General features: G+C 39.7%; 2 protein-coding genes across 2 annotated transcripts; both read right to left on the bottom strand.

Annotated features, from left to right (window-relative positions):
- Nucleotides 1-688: 688 nt before the first annotated feature.
- Nucleotides 689-9,035, bottom strand: LOC116224600 (zinc-binding protein A33-like). Its single transcript, XM_042703246.1, has 5 exons — nucleotides 8,594-9,035; nucleotides 8,142-8,237; nucleotides 7,799-8,053; nucleotides 3,648-3,759; nucleotides 689-1,239 (listed from the first exon to the last, which is right to left on the bottom strand). The coding sequence occupies exons 1-5, from the start codon at nucleotides 8,987-8,989 to the stop codon at nucleotides 689-691; spliced, it is 1,410 nt and encodes a 469-aa protein (XP_042559180.1). The 5' UTR covers nucleotides 8,990-9,035.
- Nucleotides 9,036-13,231: 4,196 nt separating this feature from the next.
- LOC116217926 (zinc-binding protein A33-like) lies at nucleotides 13,232-17,747 on the bottom strand. The gene is made up of 3 exons (XM_031584738.2): nucleotides 17,739-17,747; nucleotides 17,269-17,380; nucleotides 13,232-14,349 (listed from the first exon to the last, which is right to left on the bottom strand). Exons 1-3 carry the CDS (start codon nucleotides 17,745-17,747, stop codon nucleotides 13,802-13,804), a joined length of 669 nt encoding a protein of 222 aa, XP_031440598.1. The 3' UTR covers nucleotides 13,232-13,801.
- Between the last annotated feature and the right edge of the window lie 422 nt (nucleotides 17,748-18,169).

The following is an 18,169-nucleotide window of genomic DNA, read 5'->3' as shown; positions in this document are numbered from 1 at the left end:
TCCCTCTCCCTCTCTCTCTCACACACACACATCTGAGTCCAAGTTTAGAGTCTAAATGGTAAAGTTTTCAGATGTCACATTTAATGCATAAATCACAGCAGTCATTTTTGACTGAAGACACAAATAGTTATTATCTTGTAAAATGTTAAATGTGTGTTGTCATTGTTAAAGACAAATACACAAAAAACTAATAGTCCTGAGATGTAGATATGCACTAGTTGTACGTATGTTTTGTTTTCTATTTTATTGTAAATTTTCCCTTATTTTGGATACAAATGAGTAGAACGTCATTAAACAGAGGCTTAAAAATCTGAAATTATACATAATTGCTTACAAAAATGACTTGCCTCTTTAGAAAGGTTTAAATCAAAATAAATGAGAATCAGATGTTTGCAAAAAGCATTATTAACATTTCTGTCAGGCTTGTCAATTCTGTAACCATGTTGCGTCACCATCAGCATACGTTTAGACAATAAAAGGAAGTTGTTTAGGAATATCTTTTACAACACATTTCTGTCAATGATATTTGCCCTTCAATTTGCCATATTTACAGAGTTCAGATCACATGAGACCTCTGGAATTTTCTTAAGGCAACTAACAATACAACCAATTAGTCAGAATGGTTTATGCATGAAGACATTTTAACACCATGAACAAGTCATTATTAACCTGGCAAAAGGAAGTGACATCATCTCTTGCTGTGCTGCTCTACTTTCACTGAAGCCTTCACTGGTAACATCCTCAGAGGAGAGAGTTTACAGGAAACATTAAAGTATGGAAACACTCTCTCAGTGAACGTGTGTGTGAGAGTGTGTAAGTGTGTGTTATTACCAGGGTCAGAGAATGACAGCTTTCCTCTGTCCCAGTCCAGCTGCACTCTGATCCTCTTGAGGTTCTGCTTCACTGTGAGGAGAGTAGGGGGCTGTGGTGTAGCCCGTGCTCCATATTTACCATCTTTATAATACATACTCCACTGTCCACTCATGGAGGGAAAGTCTCCCTTCCTCTGGAGGGACTCTGTCATCACACCCACAACCCACCATGTGTTCTCTCCAACCTCCACATCCCAGCAGTGTGTCCCTGAGTTAAAGCCCTCAGAGCCCAGGACACAGAGATACTTATCAAATCTCTCTGGGTTATCTGGAAGCAGCTGCCACTCATCACCATGTCTCACACTGGTCAGATCCTCAGACAGGATGACATTGACTTTTGCAGTGTTGGGATCCAGAGTCACAGGAGCTGCAGAGTGAGAAACACAAATGGTTTAGGTGGAAAGAGCACACAAAAAGATACATACCGGTACACATATACAAATTATCATTATCTGTATCTTTATTTGTATCTGTTAATTAAACCAACAAAATGATCTGTCTTTGTATCTGGATTCAGAGAGAAGGCCAGAAGTGGGCGTGGGTAATACCGTAAGTCATGTTAAATCAGGCACATGTTGTATTTCTATAACCTAATATTCATTGATAATGCAATTGGTGTACTTTCAAAGCATCAAACTGATTTATTTATTAATTTAATGTTATTAATTATTACATCCTCATACTGTACTTTTCATCTCTTTTTTCATTTTTATTTGTAACTGAACTAAGTTTTGTGAACTGTCTGAACCCCCCAGCTTTTCCAAATGTCTGTGGTACAGTGAACCACATCGCCCTCCATGCTGAACAGGGATTTCCTCACCTTTGCTTTAACATCACAGTACAGGTTTGGTCCAAGGTTTGGTGAGAAATGCATGCGTGAGGGTACCCTGTAGCATGGTGCAGTGACAGTTAGGAGCTTACGAAAACCCGTGTTTTCAACAATTGAGTAGGACAAGAGGTCCTGGCAAATCATTTCACCCAAAGTTTCTGTAATCTGCTTGGCAGTCGGGTGGTTGTGTGTGTATGGTGTTTTTGAATTGAACACAGCCGTTATTGGTGGTTGTGTCTGTGTATTATCCACTGCTGGGGGGGCCTGGGCAGACATGGTCACAAAGGGATGTTTGAGATGCATATGGTTATGCATTACTGATGTTGTTAGGTGTTTCACATCTCTGCCTTATTATTGTGGACTTGTACAATTTGCAGCTGACTTTAGTCCCATCAGCTGGGCTGGTTGTAAAGTGCTCCCAGATAGCACTGGTGGTTCGAGGGGTGCTGTAGAGTCCATTGCTAGGTCCTAAAATAGTGTATGTGTTTGTAGGCCTACTATTATTATATTTATATGCTATTATTCATTGGCTACATAAGCTGTTTTTAATCAATTGCATTGTGTGAAACCTTGTGTGCTAGCCTTCTAATATGAAAGAAATAGTCTTGTCTTAATCATGGCCAGAGGACACCTATCTAGCATGTTTTATACAATTACCTTTACGCCAGATGCTGTACCAGATTAGTGTTTTGAAAGTTTCTTACAGATAATGGCATAATGATGATTGCTTTGTCTTACTGTGTATGCTACCAGTTCACACACACCTCACCAACTGCTGCCTACACTCATCTGATGATGAAGAAATAGTACTTCACACAAATAGAAAGGTTTAGGCGTCAATGTACTACTTGCTGATTTTCAGTTGATGAACTTCGTTATGAGAAGTGAACAGGAATGGTATGCAGAATGATATGAAATATGAGAATCAGAAGCACACATATGAATGATATGAAATATGAGAATCAGAAGCTTATATTTATTTTAGCGGTCATTATAAAGAATGGGATGACCAATTTGCAATAACTTAATAAATGCACAGACTAAAGGTGAAAAACATTTCATGATTATTATAGTGTGTGTGTGTGTCATTAATAATAATATATAATAATAATATAATTAGTCTAAAAACTAAATGTAAGGATCTGTGGATCTCTGTCTCTCTCTCTCTCTCTCTCTCTATCTTTCTCTGTCTCTCTCGCTCTCTCTTTCTTTCTTTCTTTCTTTCTCTATTTCCTATATTTGTGTCTGTGTGTCTGTCTGTGTCTGTTTCAGTCAGTTCTCACTGTATTGGACAATCCCATATGAAGTCTTTTCAAACTTGTAGGGTGAGACAAGTAAGCTAACCGAGTTGAGGCAGGAGCAACACAGTTCCTTACATTTCCTTTAGTCCGTCAGTGAGGGAATAAACACACGCTGCACCCCGCAAAAAAACGTTGGTCATGAACGACAAAAGATAATCTGTACCGGTATCTTGTTGTCAAAGCATGAAAACAGGCTGCATTACCACACACCCTGGCACATCCATAGCAATGGAAGATGACATTTCTCTCCAAGCTGTGGTTCTATCAACACAGGAGAACGATACAGTTCACTGGAGAAACAGTTCACTGGGGCATCCTTAATAATACTCGTTCAAATGCATTCTGCTCACTTTAACAATGTCTTCTGTTTTCATCATCACTTCCGCTCTCCTCCAGTTCCCCCTTCCGCTTGGAAGCTCTTTTGATCTCTTCACTTGTCTTCAGATTTCTTTTGGAGGTTCTTTCTGCTCTTATTTATGTAAAGCACATTGAATTGCTTCTGTGTATGAAATGTGCTCTATAAATAAACTTGTGTCCGTCCATCCATCCATCTCTCTGTCTCTATGTGAGTGTGTTTGTGTGTGTGTGTGTGTGTGTGTGTGTGTGTGTGTGTGTTTTGTGTTTGAAATGGATATATACACTTACTGAATTGAACAATCTTCTGCATCTTCTCCCAGACTCTGAACTTCAGGTTGCCCAGGTGTTTTGCCACATTGATCAGAGCTCCTGAAACCCTCTCTGGATCCTGCAGTGTGCACTGGGCTCTGGAATAACATTCAGGAGTCAGTGCTGCTGTGGGTGTGGCCACAGAGAAGAGAGAGACAGGAGGCAGATCACTCACCTTTCCACTGTGCTCTTGTAGTTCTGTGAAAAAGTATAAAAGATGTAAAGCATTGACATTAAGTCTTGACGTTAACTTCTCATACATTAACCACTTAAAGGAAACTTTAGCCCAGTGGTTCTCAACCCTTGGGAGTTTCTGAAAGGGTCGCGAGACGAATTCTAAATGCAAAACTTTTTTTTCAAGCCATGTTCCCTCTGTCCATCGGAATCCCTGCCCCCAGTTCTGGCATTAAACTGAAAGAAAACTAAAAACGTACCTCTTCACATTAGCCTTTAACTAGCTACCACTTCGCACTATATATATATATATATTGTTACGTGTTCAACATTTAAAACAAAGTCTCAAACTCAAAAGCATTTTTCAACAGTTTCTATTTTCAAAACAAACAAAAATATTTCGTCAATTTGTCATGCATCGGTAACATCATACAGACCACAAAATATGCCATTGTCCATTGTCCATTTCGAGAGCCTGTTTTCCCGATATTATGTCCATTCAACGCAAAGCACGTTGTAATCCGTGTGGCAAACTGAAATCCTTCCATTGGACCGGTGTACAAAAACTCATGGTCTGTATGAGCGTACAAAAACTCATGGTCTGTATGAGCGCACAAAAACTCTGTCGGTCCGTATGTAAAATGAAAACCGGCGTCAATCAAACGCCGCAGGCTCCGTGTCTCAAAGGCCTGTGGCCCAAAACGCTGCACGTCTCCGCGTCTCTCAGGCATGTGTCACAAACGCTGACCGTCTCCGCGTCTCTCAGGCATGTGTCACAAACGCAGACCGTCTCCATCTCTCTCAAACATGTGGCCAAAACCCCGACCGTCTCCATCTCCCAAAACATGTCTCCAAGGCATCTGTCGCTACACGATGGTAGTCCTTTGGGGGATAGTAGTCCCTCACATTGCGCATGCTCAGACACAAACGGTTTACGGCATAAGGCTCAACATCAACATCAACATATCTGGCTTGTCTTAACGCATAATGTAGGTTTATTTAACATAATATTTAATAATGTTGTAAACGGTTTAAACGTCAACATATGGGGCTTGTCTTAACGCATAATGTGGGTATATTTAATGTTATATTTAATTATGTTGTAAACGGCTAACAGCATAAGGCTCTACGTCAACATATGAAACGAAACTGGGGAGAGACTTTTTGATCCTCCACCTCATCTGTTTTGTCCACTGTGACAATATCTTCTTTGTTTTTAAATAAATGGTCATGTTTTCAAAAAACTGGCTTTCGTCGCTTTTCTCCATGATTGAAAACGGATCTGTCGTTGTGACGCATGCGCGCACGGCTTTGCTGTCGACAGCAGTCGACAGTGTCGCAAAATGACGCATGCGCAATGTGAGGGACTACGATCCCCCAAAGGACTACCATCGTGTAGCGACAGCATCTCTAAGCATGTCCTGTTTAACGATACTTCCGGACATGTTTTATCCCCTTCCGAGTTCGCCATGAACCTATCAACCTATGAACCCTATGACCTGGCATGAAGCCTCTTAATGCATCAAACTAAAAGTCTTTAACTAAACAGTGTTTCAACTAACACCAATCGATCACATGACAAAATAACATATATAAATCATGTGAAAACAAATATACAATGAAGTAGAAATAAAATATAAATGTTTGTACGTCAAAATATATATTGCGAAGTGGTAGCTAGTTATATATATATAAATACAGTACCAGTCAAAAGTTTGGACACACCTTCTCATTTTTTAGAGAAGTTTTTTCTTTACTTTTATTACTTTCTTCAACACTTTTTTTGTTTAGTACATAATTCCATATGTGTTCTTTCGTAGTTTAAATGTCTTCAGTATTAATCTACAATGTAGAAAATAATAAAAATAAAGAAAAAACTGAAGGTGGAAATTAGAAGGTGTGTCCAAACTTTTGACTGGTACTGTACTTTTAATTTAATTTAAATCTCTACTTGTGATATTAAGGGGTTAGATTAAATATATCTCTGCAGTTTTATTTTCTATCTTGTGCATTTTATGTATTCAATTGTATAATTTTATAATTTAAATATTTTTTTTTGCACTATATCTGAGTTATGTTTCTTTGATGTCTATTTGTATGTGCATGTAATTTATTTGTGCACGTTATGTATTTGCTGTAAAGCACTTCGAGCTGCATTCTTTTGCATGAAAGGTGCTATATAAATAAAGTTTTATTATTATTATTATTATTAAACTACATAATCCGGCAATAGTTCTGCATGTAGGCCTATCTAACAATAACATGTTCGAACATCCAGCCAATCAAATTTGTATATCAGATATTTCAAATGTATCAACATATAAAACGTCACTGTACTGCGCGATGATATACTCTGACATGACCGGAGAATGTCTAGAGTAGACTAGTGTAGGCTAAAAATGTATTGATACATTTCTTAAAGTCAATAGAAAATCTTCGTGTAAAACGAGTACCAGCTCAGATATGTCTTCTTCTGAAGAACCAAAGATGAAATATTTACCGGCGTACGACCCGGTATTTCTGAAATATGGATTTACGTATTGCGTGAAGAATGGTGAGCACCAACCGTTGTATGTGCTATGCAACGAAATACTAGCTAATGAAAGCCTAAAGCCTTCGAAATTGCAGATCCATTTAGAAACAAAGCACGCCAACTATAAAGATAAAGACTTGGCATCCCAAAAGACATTTGAACGTGCCATCACTGTCCAGGAGCAGGCACATCCTATCTGGTCTACTACCGGCTAGCTAAAAGCAAAAAGGCCCATACAGTTGCAGAAGTTGCCATCGATATGTGCACTGCACTCATAAGTGAAAAAGAAGCAACGAAATTAAAGACAATCCCCCTGTCAAACGACAATGTTCATATGAGGATACGTGACATGTCCAATGATGTTGAGCAGCAGCTCACTGAACGTCTCTGCGCTTGTGACTATTTCGCCTTACAACTCGATGAATCCACAGACGTGGCTAGCCGTGCCATTCTCTTGGTTTATGTGCGGAATGATGACTTTGAAGAGCAGTTCTTATTTAATGCAGATTTGCCAACATCTACCACTGCAGCAGAGATTTTTTTCTGCAATGGACACATACTTTAGCTCAGTCAGCTCTCCTGGTCAAAGTGTGTTGGTGTGACAAAGGATGGGGCAGGAAAAAATTCAGGGTTCTCATTTACTATTTGAACATGTAAGTCCATTTCTCATTAAGAAGTTGAGCATGTAACTAAGGATTTCTGATTTAGAAAATGAACCTAAGTCCTGTGATAAGTGGAACATGTAATTCCATCTCTGACTAAAAAGGTAAACATGTAAGTCCATGGATTCTTCTTAAGAAATTGAACATGTAAGTTCATAATTTCCTATTAAAAAGTTTAAAATGTAAGTCCATGATTTCTCAAAGAAGTTGAACATATAGGACTAAGTCCATGATTGCATAACTGATCCTGACTGTTAAGCAGTTGCATGTGTTTTCAATGGTGAAACAGTGGTATACTATTAAGCCTAGTAGTAGTGGTAGTAATGATAATAATAATTGTGCATTTATTGGCCTGATGATTCATGCTGATTATTAATTGTTGGGTCGCGACTGCACTGGTATCTTAAAATTTGGTTCATGGAGCAAAAAAGGTTGAGAACCGCTGCTTTAGCAAACTATCAGTGGCAGTAATGCATCCAGGATCTCAACACTACCATTAATTAATATATCAAGTAATATGAAAAGCAAGAACTTCTAAATCAGTATTACTTGCTGTCTTTATGGTTAAGTGTGTTGGTTTGTCAGATTATTCTAATCGACTATAGAACCTGTAATCCTGAGTGTGTTGTTTACATAACGTATAGCTTTTTAGCCACTGATGCATTATATAATTATCATTTCCATACATCTAGGGTATAAACCTGTTTTTTTTGTGGAATCAGAAATTATTTACTCCTGTTAAAGACACTGCTTTAGGAAAAAAGAAAAACAGGACCGGTTGTTACCTGCAGGAATGTGACGTCATCAGCTCCCATCTCCTCTTCTATGGCTCTGATTGTGTCTGAAAGAGATGAGATCTCTCTGCTCATCTTCTCAATCTTCTCCTTCATCATCTGACTCTTCTGCTCCTCTTCCTCCCTCAGTGCAGCTATCCTGGCTGCCTCTTCATCTCGTAGAAACCGGTGCAGCTTCTCAAACTCCTCCTTGATCTGTTTCTCTGTGTGCTGGGTCTGAGTCTGGATGATCACACATACAGTAATAAAAAAGTAATTTTTCTTGTTGCTGAAATGAAAACTCCTTTGTCTAATCTGGTCCATATCTCACCTTAATGTGCACTGCTGTTTGGTCACAGATGAGTTTAACTTCTTCAAAGGTTTTGAATTTATATCTTAGGGGCTCCAGTTTGATCTTGAGTTCCTCCTGAAATACACACACACTTTACTGGGTAACAACCACTGCAGTAAACACAGGTGTAAATATTTGCACTCTACTGGTGTTGACATTGAGTAGTTATGGAGGCATGTATCTGCATATTTCATTCCTAATTCATTCTTCATAGAGCACATTATGCATAAGCATTATTAAACTCATCTGAACATTCATACCTTAATATCTAGTGCAGCCTCATCGATGGGACTGAAGTTGTGGGTTTTGTGTGTTTTTGAGTCCCGACACACATAACACAGAGACTGCTTATCATCTAAACAGAAGAGCTTGAGTTTCTCAAGATGTGCTTTTTAGAGCCCATCTCCAGTATTACCAGAGTAGATTCTTACCTTACGGTCCAGTGCTGCTTCATCTACAGGACTGAGGTTGTGATTTTTATGTTTCTTTGAGGTCTGACACACTAAACACACAGGCTGGTTATCCTCCAGACAGAAGAGCTTGAGTTTCTCACTGTGCAGACTGCAGAGCACCTCAGAACCTGCTGAAGCTCTCTGACTTCTCTCCTGTAAGAAGGTCTCACACAGGTTCCTTAACGCCATGTTTGTAGGGTAGATTTCCCTTGAGCACTTTCTCCTGCAGTAGGGACATTCCCTGGATCCTTTGGTGTCCCAGAACTGCTGCAGACAGGCTTTACACACACTGTGAGCACAGGTCAAAAGGACAGGATCCTTGAAGAAGTCACAGCACACAGGACAGCAGAGATCCTCTTCAAGTTTAGAAGCCATTTTGTCTTTCCACTACACTGTCCCTTCTAAAAGCTGTTTGACCTTTGCTCTCACTTTCAGGAGTCTGAGAGTCAGTCCCTAACTCTGAGTCTTCTCTGTTTCAAACTTTGATCCACAAGAACTTTAGCCCCACCAGCTTCACTTTAACGTAAAACTTTTAAGTTTTCTTTTTTAGTCTAAACACAGTTTTTAAAGAAGGTTCTAATAAACTTATTCCACACGACAGCGTCTAGTGGAGGACGGAGAATCAGCCTGCAACTTCACCTCTTCCTCTGGTGTCAGTCAGTCAGAGGGCGGGACTATGGTAAAGAAGGTTTCTGATTGGTCGGCCGTAGTTGCAAAACCAGTTCCCCTATCACTCTGACTCCTCTGGAGTTCAGTTCAAAGTCCCAGTTGTGGGTGTGGAGTGTACCTGCCAGACACAGAGACTGACCCCAGATCAGTGGATTACACACAGACTTTGATCCTGAAATTCAGGTTAAAAGTAGACAGACAGCACGTTCCATGCGTGGTCTGCAAGAATAATTTGCTTACATAATGAAAGAAATAAGCTATTTTGGAATATATGTAGACATAATATTAATGTGGAGAAAAAAATAAGATATTGAGCGAGGTATCTACAAGTCACATGCAATCACACTGTTATCGTGTGTTGTATTGTGTTAATCATTAAACTGCAGTTACTGTGCTGTTCTATCTGAAACTTGAGTTTTTGTTTTTAAATCACACAAATGTAATTTGAATAAATGTTTTCAGATTTATGGTCGTCCATTTACGGAGACACGGTGCACAGTGTCTATTCGAATAAAGACAGTCGCGCAATAACTTCGGATAACTTCCAATTAAGTGAACTGAAGTCAATGCTGGACACTGCACACCTAAAAATAGCTGAGTCTAAAGAAAAAAGTTTTCGGATAACTTGACTCCGGTGCTTTGGGTTTCTTTTCGGCGACGCATCGCCTATTTTTTCTGCGTGTTATCGGTAACATTCGCTTTCCGGTTTGGGGGACGTTAAGACAGCGACCTTGCTTTTGGTGTTGCTCCGGGCTTGTGGCTCGGATAGTTCGATTCTGTTCACCGGATTTGACTGAGCTCCGTCGAGCTTCTGGACATCTGTTGAAGTCTCTAGTCTTGGCGTACGGCCGTAGGCTATAGCTTGCTTTAATGTACTGTGCTGTGTTAGATTTAGCTTTTGTTGTCTTAAATACTCGAATGCCCGTGGAATTATGCTGGAACTCCCATTACTTTGTGTTCTGTCAGGATAGTCAGTAGTAGCCTGACTATTGACTAAAATTCACTTATTGTAGTTTTTGCCATACAGTTAAAGTGACACTATGCAACAATTTGAGTAAGTAAGGTTTTTTTGGCAACTAGTTTTGATACCATCCTCAAATTCACCTGTTTTTTTGGCAACTAGTTTTGATACCATCCACCAAATTCACCAGATAAACACCTGTGTCTTTAACACTAGCCATCCAGGATATGCCCTATGTTTGTGTTCCGGGCTGGAACCCCCCCCCCCCCCCCCCCCCCAGCGCAGTCTGGAGCAGCACGGAGAGTCCGCTGTAGTAAGAGGGGCCATGGTTGATTTGAGGACTGATATGTCAGACTCATGTCGTTCGGACGGCTGGTGGAAAAATCCAATAAGTGTCCGGTTTTATATAATGATGTGCCTCTCCAGCAGATATATCGTTAAAAAGAGCTAAATGTGTACAGTTTGAGCTCTATACTAGGAATAAAGTATACTGTCCAGTTAGTTGGCAATGATATGGTAGAATCTGTAGCCTATCATTTCTTCGAGACGTGCGCACGGGCTACTGTTTAAAAAAAAATTAAGAATCATTTCAGTGCCAAAGCGACTGAGAAAAACTGCAAAAGCACCGAACTGTCATAGGTCCAGCAGACGGACATCACAGACAGGTAAACAGGTATGTAACAGTAAACTACATGAACACGAATAAAGTAAAACACCCTGACAGCTGCGTTAGGCGACACTACTGACACAAACGCTACAGAGTGAAATAGTTGAGCAGACAGGAGACTTACGGGACACAAGACTGAGCTTCATCGCCAGCATTGCGCCTCAGAAGAGGAGAGACCATTATGCCGGAGCACGTCCTGAGTTTACAGCGCTGCTAGAAAGATGCAGAGAGAGTTCTTGGTTCTTATATCATGACATGTTCTGGTAAACCAGTCAAAGCAAGCCATGATTCATACAATTGCTATGTGTATAAATAATGGCTGTCTGTCTGATGAGAGTCTCACCGTCCCTCTCAACTGATAGTTACTGTGAGAAAATAGGATTGGCTGGGATTGTTTATGGCTCGTTCTGAGCCACTTTGTTTGTTTCCCATTTGTAGAACTAGGACTGTGTGCGAACACCAGAGCTTTTGTACTAGAGGGACACAAGGAGCTATTCACTGAATTTGACAACAAGTTTATGAGATTACAATCACAGAGTGGACCTTTAACAGCGCAGAAGTCTGACCAGGTGTGAAGCCCTGTCGATAGGCAGAGCGCCATCTACTGGTGTGGAGGAGCAGCGATAGAACTGTATAGAGTTGAGCAGATTGAATGACTGACACACATGAGAGTAGGGGAGGCCAGGTTGGGGTTTATAAGGTGAAATACTCTCTGTTAGACCACAGGAATAACAACCTGTTTAGGGTTTATAAGGTGAAATACTCTCTGTTAGGCCACAGGAATGACAACCTGTTTAGGGTTTATAAGGTGAAATACTCTCTGTTAGACCACAGGAATAACAACCTGTTTAGGGTTTATAAGGTGAAATACTCTCTGTTAGGCCACAGGAATAACAACCTGTTTGGGGTTTATAAGGTGAAATACTCTCTGTTAGACCACAGGAATAACAGCCTGTTTCCACTTTGCTCTGTGGTTAACCAGTTTGAGTGTTTTTGTATTGTAGTTATGGTTATTGTACACTGGCATGGTTGTTCCAGCACACTTGGAACTTGTACAGTAACATCCTAAAAGTGAAGTGAAGTGAGAGTGATTCGATTCAACCTCTTCTTGACATTAAGACTGCTCTTGACATTGAGACTGCTCTTTTTATATGTCTTTACATCAAATGTGTGCTCTTTTTTTTATTACTGATTGCACTGAATAAAAACAATAGCTGAATTTGTTCATGTGAAATGTCTTAACCAAATTGTAGGAGCCAAATTAACCTTTATGTTGATTCTTATGTTATCTCTCTTTATTAGTATGTGCAAGTGTGTGTGTGTGTAAGAATGGATGAGTGACACTATGGCCGTAGGTGTTTTTACCCCCATCTAGAGGACACCTGAACTTTACCTGAGAGGCTGAAGGTGGAGCCCAAGGGGGAAAGGCCTTAAAATCCAGCAGCCAGAGCATCTGGGTGTGGCTGAGGAAGGCAACAGTTTTTTGACCGTGTGCCAGGACGTTTGCAAAGGAACCATGTGCTTTACGAAAGACTCTTTAGTTTATTATATTTTATTTTATTTCCAACAACTTGTTATCCACCATTCTACAATAAACGGTCAAAGGGACCAACTGGACTCACCTCTACTTCTCATCTTTCCTACACGCGTCAGAACCAAATCCATCTCAGCCACCCGTGGTAGGCAATTAGAAATTGCTGCTACACAAATTAAATTTGGAATCTCTCTTTTTCTTTCTCTCTCTCTCTCTCTCTCTCTCTCTCTCTCACACACACAAATCTGAGTCCAAGGCTCTTTACAGTTTTAATAAATGGTAAAGTTTAATAAACAGTTGTCAGATGTCACATTTAATGCATGAATCACAGCATCATTTTTTTTACTGAAGACACAACAAGTTGTGTCCTGTCCACTGGCATGGTTGTTCCAGCACACTTGGAACGTGTACAGTAGAGACTGCTCTTCACATTAAGACTCTTCTTGACAATAAGACTGCACTTGACATTAAGACTGCTCTTGACATTAAGACTCTTCTTGACATTAAGACTGCTCTTTTGATGTCTTTACACCAAATTTGTGCTCTTTTGTATTACCTATTGCACGGAATAAAGACAATAACTGAATTAGTTTATGTGAAATGTCTTAACCAAATTAAATTTGGAATCTCTCTCCCTCTCTCTCTCACACACACACACACACATACACACATCTGCGTCCAAGACTCCTTAGAGTCTAAATGGTAAAGTTTTCAGATGTCACATTTAATGCATAAATCCCAGCAGTCATGTTTGACCGAAGACACAACAAGTTATTATCTTGTAAAATGACAGAATTTATTATGCATATTTGATGTATATTGTCAATGTATGTTGTTCATTGTTAAAGACATTGCCAAATACACAAAATACTAATAGTCCTGAGATGTAGATATGCATTAGTTGTACGTATATTTTATTTTCTATTTTATTATGAATTTCCCTTATTTTGGATACAAATGAGTAGAACGTCATTAAAAGGAGGCTTAAAAATCTGAAATTATACATAATTGCTTACAAAACTGTCATAATGAGAATGACTTGTCTCTTTAGAAAGGTTTAAATCAAAATAAATGAGAATCAAATGTTTGCAAAAAGCATGTAACCATGTTTCGTCACCATCAGCATACGTTTAGAAAATAAAAGGAAGTTGTTTAGGAATATCTTTTACAACACAGTTCTGTCAAAGATATTTGCCCTTCAATTTGCCATATTTACAGAGTTCAGATTACATGAGACCTTTGGGATTTTCTTAAGGCAACCAACAATACAACCAATTAGTCAGAATGGTTAATGCATGAAGACATTTTAACAGCATGAACAAGTCATTATTAACCTGGCAAAAGGAAGTGACATCATTACTTGCTGTACTGCTCTACTTTCACTGAAGCTCTCACTGGTAACATCCTCAGAGGAGAGAGTTTACAGGCATCATTAAAGTATGGACACACTCTCTCAGTGAAAGTGTGTGTGAGAGTGTGTAGGTGTGTGTTATTATCAGGGTCAGAGAATGACAGCTTTCCTCTGTCCCAGTCCAGCTGAACTCTGATCCTCTGGAGTTTCTGCTTCACTGTGAGGAGAGTGAGGGGCTGTGGTGTAGACTGTGCTCCATATTTACCATCTTTATACCACATAAACCACTGTCCACTCATGGAGGAAATGTTTCCCTTCCTCTGGAGAGACTCTGTCATCACACCCACACACCACCATGTGTTCTCTCCAACCTCCACATCCCAGCAGTGAGTCCCTGAGTTAAAGCCCTCAGAGCCCAGGACACTGGCATACTTATCAATCCTCTCTGGGTTATCAGGAAGCTGCTGTCTCTCATCACCACGTCTCACACTGGTCAGATCCTCAGACAGGATGAGACGTGGGCTTGCAGTGTTGGGATCCAGAGTTACAGGAGCTGCAGAGTGAGAAACACAAATGGTTTTGATGGAAAGAGCACACAAAAAGAGATACATACACATATACAAACTAGAGGTCATTATCTGTATCTGTATTTGTATCTTTTAAACCTAAAAAAATTATCTGTCTTTGAATCTGGATTCAGATAAAAGGCCAGAAGTGGGCGTGGTTTATGCTGGAAGGCATGTTAAATCAGGCACATGTTGTATTTTATGGCCTAATACTCATTGGTAATGCAATTTGTGTTTTCAAAGCATCACATTTATTTATTTATTATGTTATTAATTATTAAACATATTTTTACATTCTAATACTGTACTTTTCCTTTCTCTCTTTTTTTTATTTTTATTTGTAACTGAACTATGTTTTATGAACTGTCTGAACCCCCCAGCTTGTCCAAATGTCTGTGGTACAGTGAACCACATCGCCCTCCATGCTTAACAGGGATTTCCTCACCTTTGCTTTAACATCACAGTACAGGTTTGGTCCAACTGTACGTGAGAAATGCATGCGTGAGGGTACCCTGTAGCATGGTGCAGTGACAGTTAGGATCTTACGGAAACCTGTGTTTTCAACAATTGAGTAGGGCAAGAGGTCCTGTCAAATCATTTCACCCAAAGTTTCTGTAATCTGCTTGGCAGTCAGGTGGTTGTGTGTGTGTATGGTGTTTTTGAATTGAACACAGCTGTTATTGGTGGTTGTGTCTGTGTATTATCCACTGCTGGGGGGGCCTGGGCAGACATGGTCACAAAGGGATGTTTGAGATGCATATGGTTATGCATTACTGATGTTGTTAGGTGTTTCACATCCCTGCCTTATTATTGTGGCCTTGTACAATTTGCAGCTGACTTTAGTCCCATCAGCTGGGCTGGTTGTAAAGTGCTCCCAGATAGCACTGGTGGTTTTAGGGGTGCTGTAGAGTCCATTGCTAGGTCCTAGAATAGTGTGTGTGTTTGTAGGCCTACTATTATTATATTTATATGCTATTACTCATTGGCTACATAAGCTGTTTTTAATCAATGGCATTGTGTGAAACCTTTGCTAGCCTACTAATATGAAATAAATAGTCTAGTCTTAATCATGGCCAGAGAACGCATATTTAACATGTTTTATACAATTACCTTTACCCCAGACACTGTACCAGGTTAGTGTTTTGAAAGTGTCTTACAGATAATGGCATAATGATAATTGCTTTGTCTTACTGAAGTGTATGCTGCCAGTTCACACATCTCACCAGCTGCTGCCTACACTCGTCTGATGATGAAGAAATAGTTCTTCACACAAATAGAACTGATTCAGGCATCAGCTGTCAACGTACTACTTGCTACTTGCTGACTTTCAGTTGATTTACATTTACATTTAGCAGACGCTTTTATCCAAAGCGACATACATATGTGGGACTTACACTGTATACACATTTACACTGATGGCACACTGCACATCAGGAGCAATTAGGGGTTCAGTGTCTTGCTCAAGGACACTCCGACAGGGAATCGAACTTCTGATTACTAAACGACTTCTTTACCTCCTGTACCACTGTCTCCCACAGTTGATGAACTTCGTCAAGAGAAGTGAACAGGAATGATATGAGGAATGATATGAAATATGAGAATTAGAACCACAAAACCCATTTATTTAGCGGTCATTATAAAGAATGGGATTACATACTGTAAGATTTTTTTTAATCAATGGCATTGTGTGAAACCTTAGCTTGCCTACTGATATGAAAGAAATAGTCTTAATCATGTCTCCTCTAGTGGTCATTATAAAGAATGGGATCCATTCAATTCAATGGAACTTTCTGCAACATTTTGAGGATAAATTGTTTAATGCATTAGACCAATTTCCAATAACTTAATAAACGCACAAAAAAAAACATTTGATGATTATTATAGCATCATTGTCATAGTGTGTGTCATTGTCTAAAATTAGTCTCTGTCTCTAATCCCTCTCTCTCTCTCTGTCTCTCTCTCTTTCTCTGTCTCTCTCTCTCTCTCTCTCTCTCTCTCTCTCTGTCTGTGTCTGTGTCTGTTTCAGTCAGTACTCACTGTATTGGACAATCCCATATGAAGTCTTTTCAAAACAGTAGGGTGAGACAAGTAAGCTAACCGAGTTCAGGCAGGAGCAACACAGTTCCTTACATTTCCTTTAGTCCATCAGTGAAGAAAAAAACATATGCTGCACTCCCCAAATAAAACGTTGGTCATGCACGACAAAAGAAAATGTGTTAAGCGTACTGGTATGTTGTTGTCAAAGCATGAAAACAGGCTGCAATACCACACACCCTGGCACATCCATAGCAATGGAAGATGACATTTCCCTCAGTCATTCTAAATCCTCTGTTTATCGACATGTGAGAACGATACAGTTCACTGGAGAAACAGTTCACTGGAGCATCCTTAATAATACTCGTTCAATTGTATTCTGCTCACTTTAACAATGTCTTCTGTTTTAGCTTTACTGTATCCTTATCAATTCTTTAACTCAACTGAAATATCCCAGACAATTCTGGCTCATTTTCTTTTTCACCCGTAGACCTGCGTCTACACACTCTTCATCACTTCCGCTCTCTTCCAGTTCCCCCTTCCGCTTGGCAGCTCTATTGATCTCTTCATATTTCTTTTGGAGATTCTTTTTGCTCTTATTTATGAAAAGCACATTGAATTGCTTGTCTGTCTGTCTGTCTGTCTCTTTCTCCCTATGTGAAGGTGTGTGTGTTTGTGTTTGAAAGGAATATATTTATTTTGGCGGTTCGTTTTGCTCTTATTTATGCAAAGCACATTGCATTGCCTCTGTGTATAAAATGTGCTCTATAAATAAACTTGTGTCCGTCCGTCCATCCATCTGTCTGTCTCTATGTGAGTGTGTGTGTGTGTGTGTTTGTTTTTGAGTTTGGAATGGATATATATACACTTACTGTATTGGACAGTCTCCTGCATCTTCTCCCAGACTCTGAACTTCAGGTTGCCCAGGTGTTTTGCCACATTGATCAGAGCTCCTGAAACCCTCTCTGGATCCTGCGGTGTGCACTGGGCTCTGGAATAACATTCAGGGGTCAGTGCTGCTGTGGGTTTGGGTTCAGAACCACAGAGAAGAGAGAGACAGGAGGCAGATCACTCACCTTTCCACTGTGCTCTTGTAGTTCTGTGAAAAACACCAAAGTACAGATAATGTAAAGCATTGACATTAACGCTTGACGTTAAATTCACCTACACTAACCACTTAAAGGAAACTTAGGCAAACTATCAATGCCAGTAATGCTTCCAGGATCTCAACACTACCATTCATTAATATATCAAGTAATATGAAAAGCAGGAACTTCTAAATCAGTATTACTTGCCGTCTTTATGGTTAAGTGTATTGGTTTGTCAGATTATTATTGTTTACATAAGGCATAGCTTTTTAGCCACTGACCCATTCATGGAACCCTATATTATTATCATTTCCATACATACAGTGTATAAACCTGTTTTATTAGTGGAATCAGAAATGATTTACTCCTGTTATTGACACTGCTTTAGGAAAAAAGAAAAACAGGACCGGTTCTCACCTGCAGGAATGTGATGTCATCAGCTCCCATCGCCCCTTCTATGGCTCTGATTGTGTCTGAAAGAGATGAGATCTCTCTGCTCATCTTCTCAATCTTCTCCTTAATCATCTGACTCTTCTGCTCCTCTTCCTCCCTGAGTGCAACTATCCTGGCTGCCTCTTCATCTCGTAGAAACTGGTACAGCTTCTCAAACTCCTCCTTGATCTGTTTCTCTGTGTGCTGGGTCTGAGTCTGGATGATAACACACACAGTAATAAAAAAGTAATTT

The sequence above is a fragment of the Clupea harengus genome, chromosome 2 (assembly GCF_900700415.2).
Source record: "Clupea harengus chromosome 2, Ch_v2.0.2, whole genome shotgun sequence".
In the NCBI taxonomy this organism is placed as follows: domain Eukaryota; kingdom Metazoa; phylum Chordata; class Actinopteri; order Clupeiformes; family Clupeidae; genus Clupea; species Clupea harengus.
Note: the sequence above shows the minus strand (reverse complement) of the source record. Positions and strands in the feature narration are given on the sequence as shown.

What these genes read in the sequence shown, in the direction of transcription:
- LOC116224600 (XM_042703246.1), bottom strand. Translation starts at nt 8,989, where the DNA reads ATGGCTTCTAAACTTGAAGAGGATCTCTGCTGTCCTGTGTGCTGTGAC. An exon ending in AAGCAGCACTGGACCGTAAG is followed by an intron (nt 8,238 to 8,593) that starts GTAAGAATCTAC and finishes TGTGTATTTCAG; the next exon opens with GAGGAACTCAAGATCAAACT. An exon ending in GCAGAAGATTGTTCAATTCA is followed by an intron (nt 1,240 to 3,647) that starts GTAAGTGTATAT and finishes CTCACTCTGCAG; the next exon opens with CTCCTGTGACTCTGGATCCC.
- LOC116217926 (XM_031584738.2), bottom strand. An exon ending in GCAGGAGACTGTCCAATACA is followed by an intron (nt 14,350 to 17,268) that starts GTAAGTGTATAT and finishes CTCACTCTGCAG; the next exon opens with CTCCTGTAACTCTGGATCCC.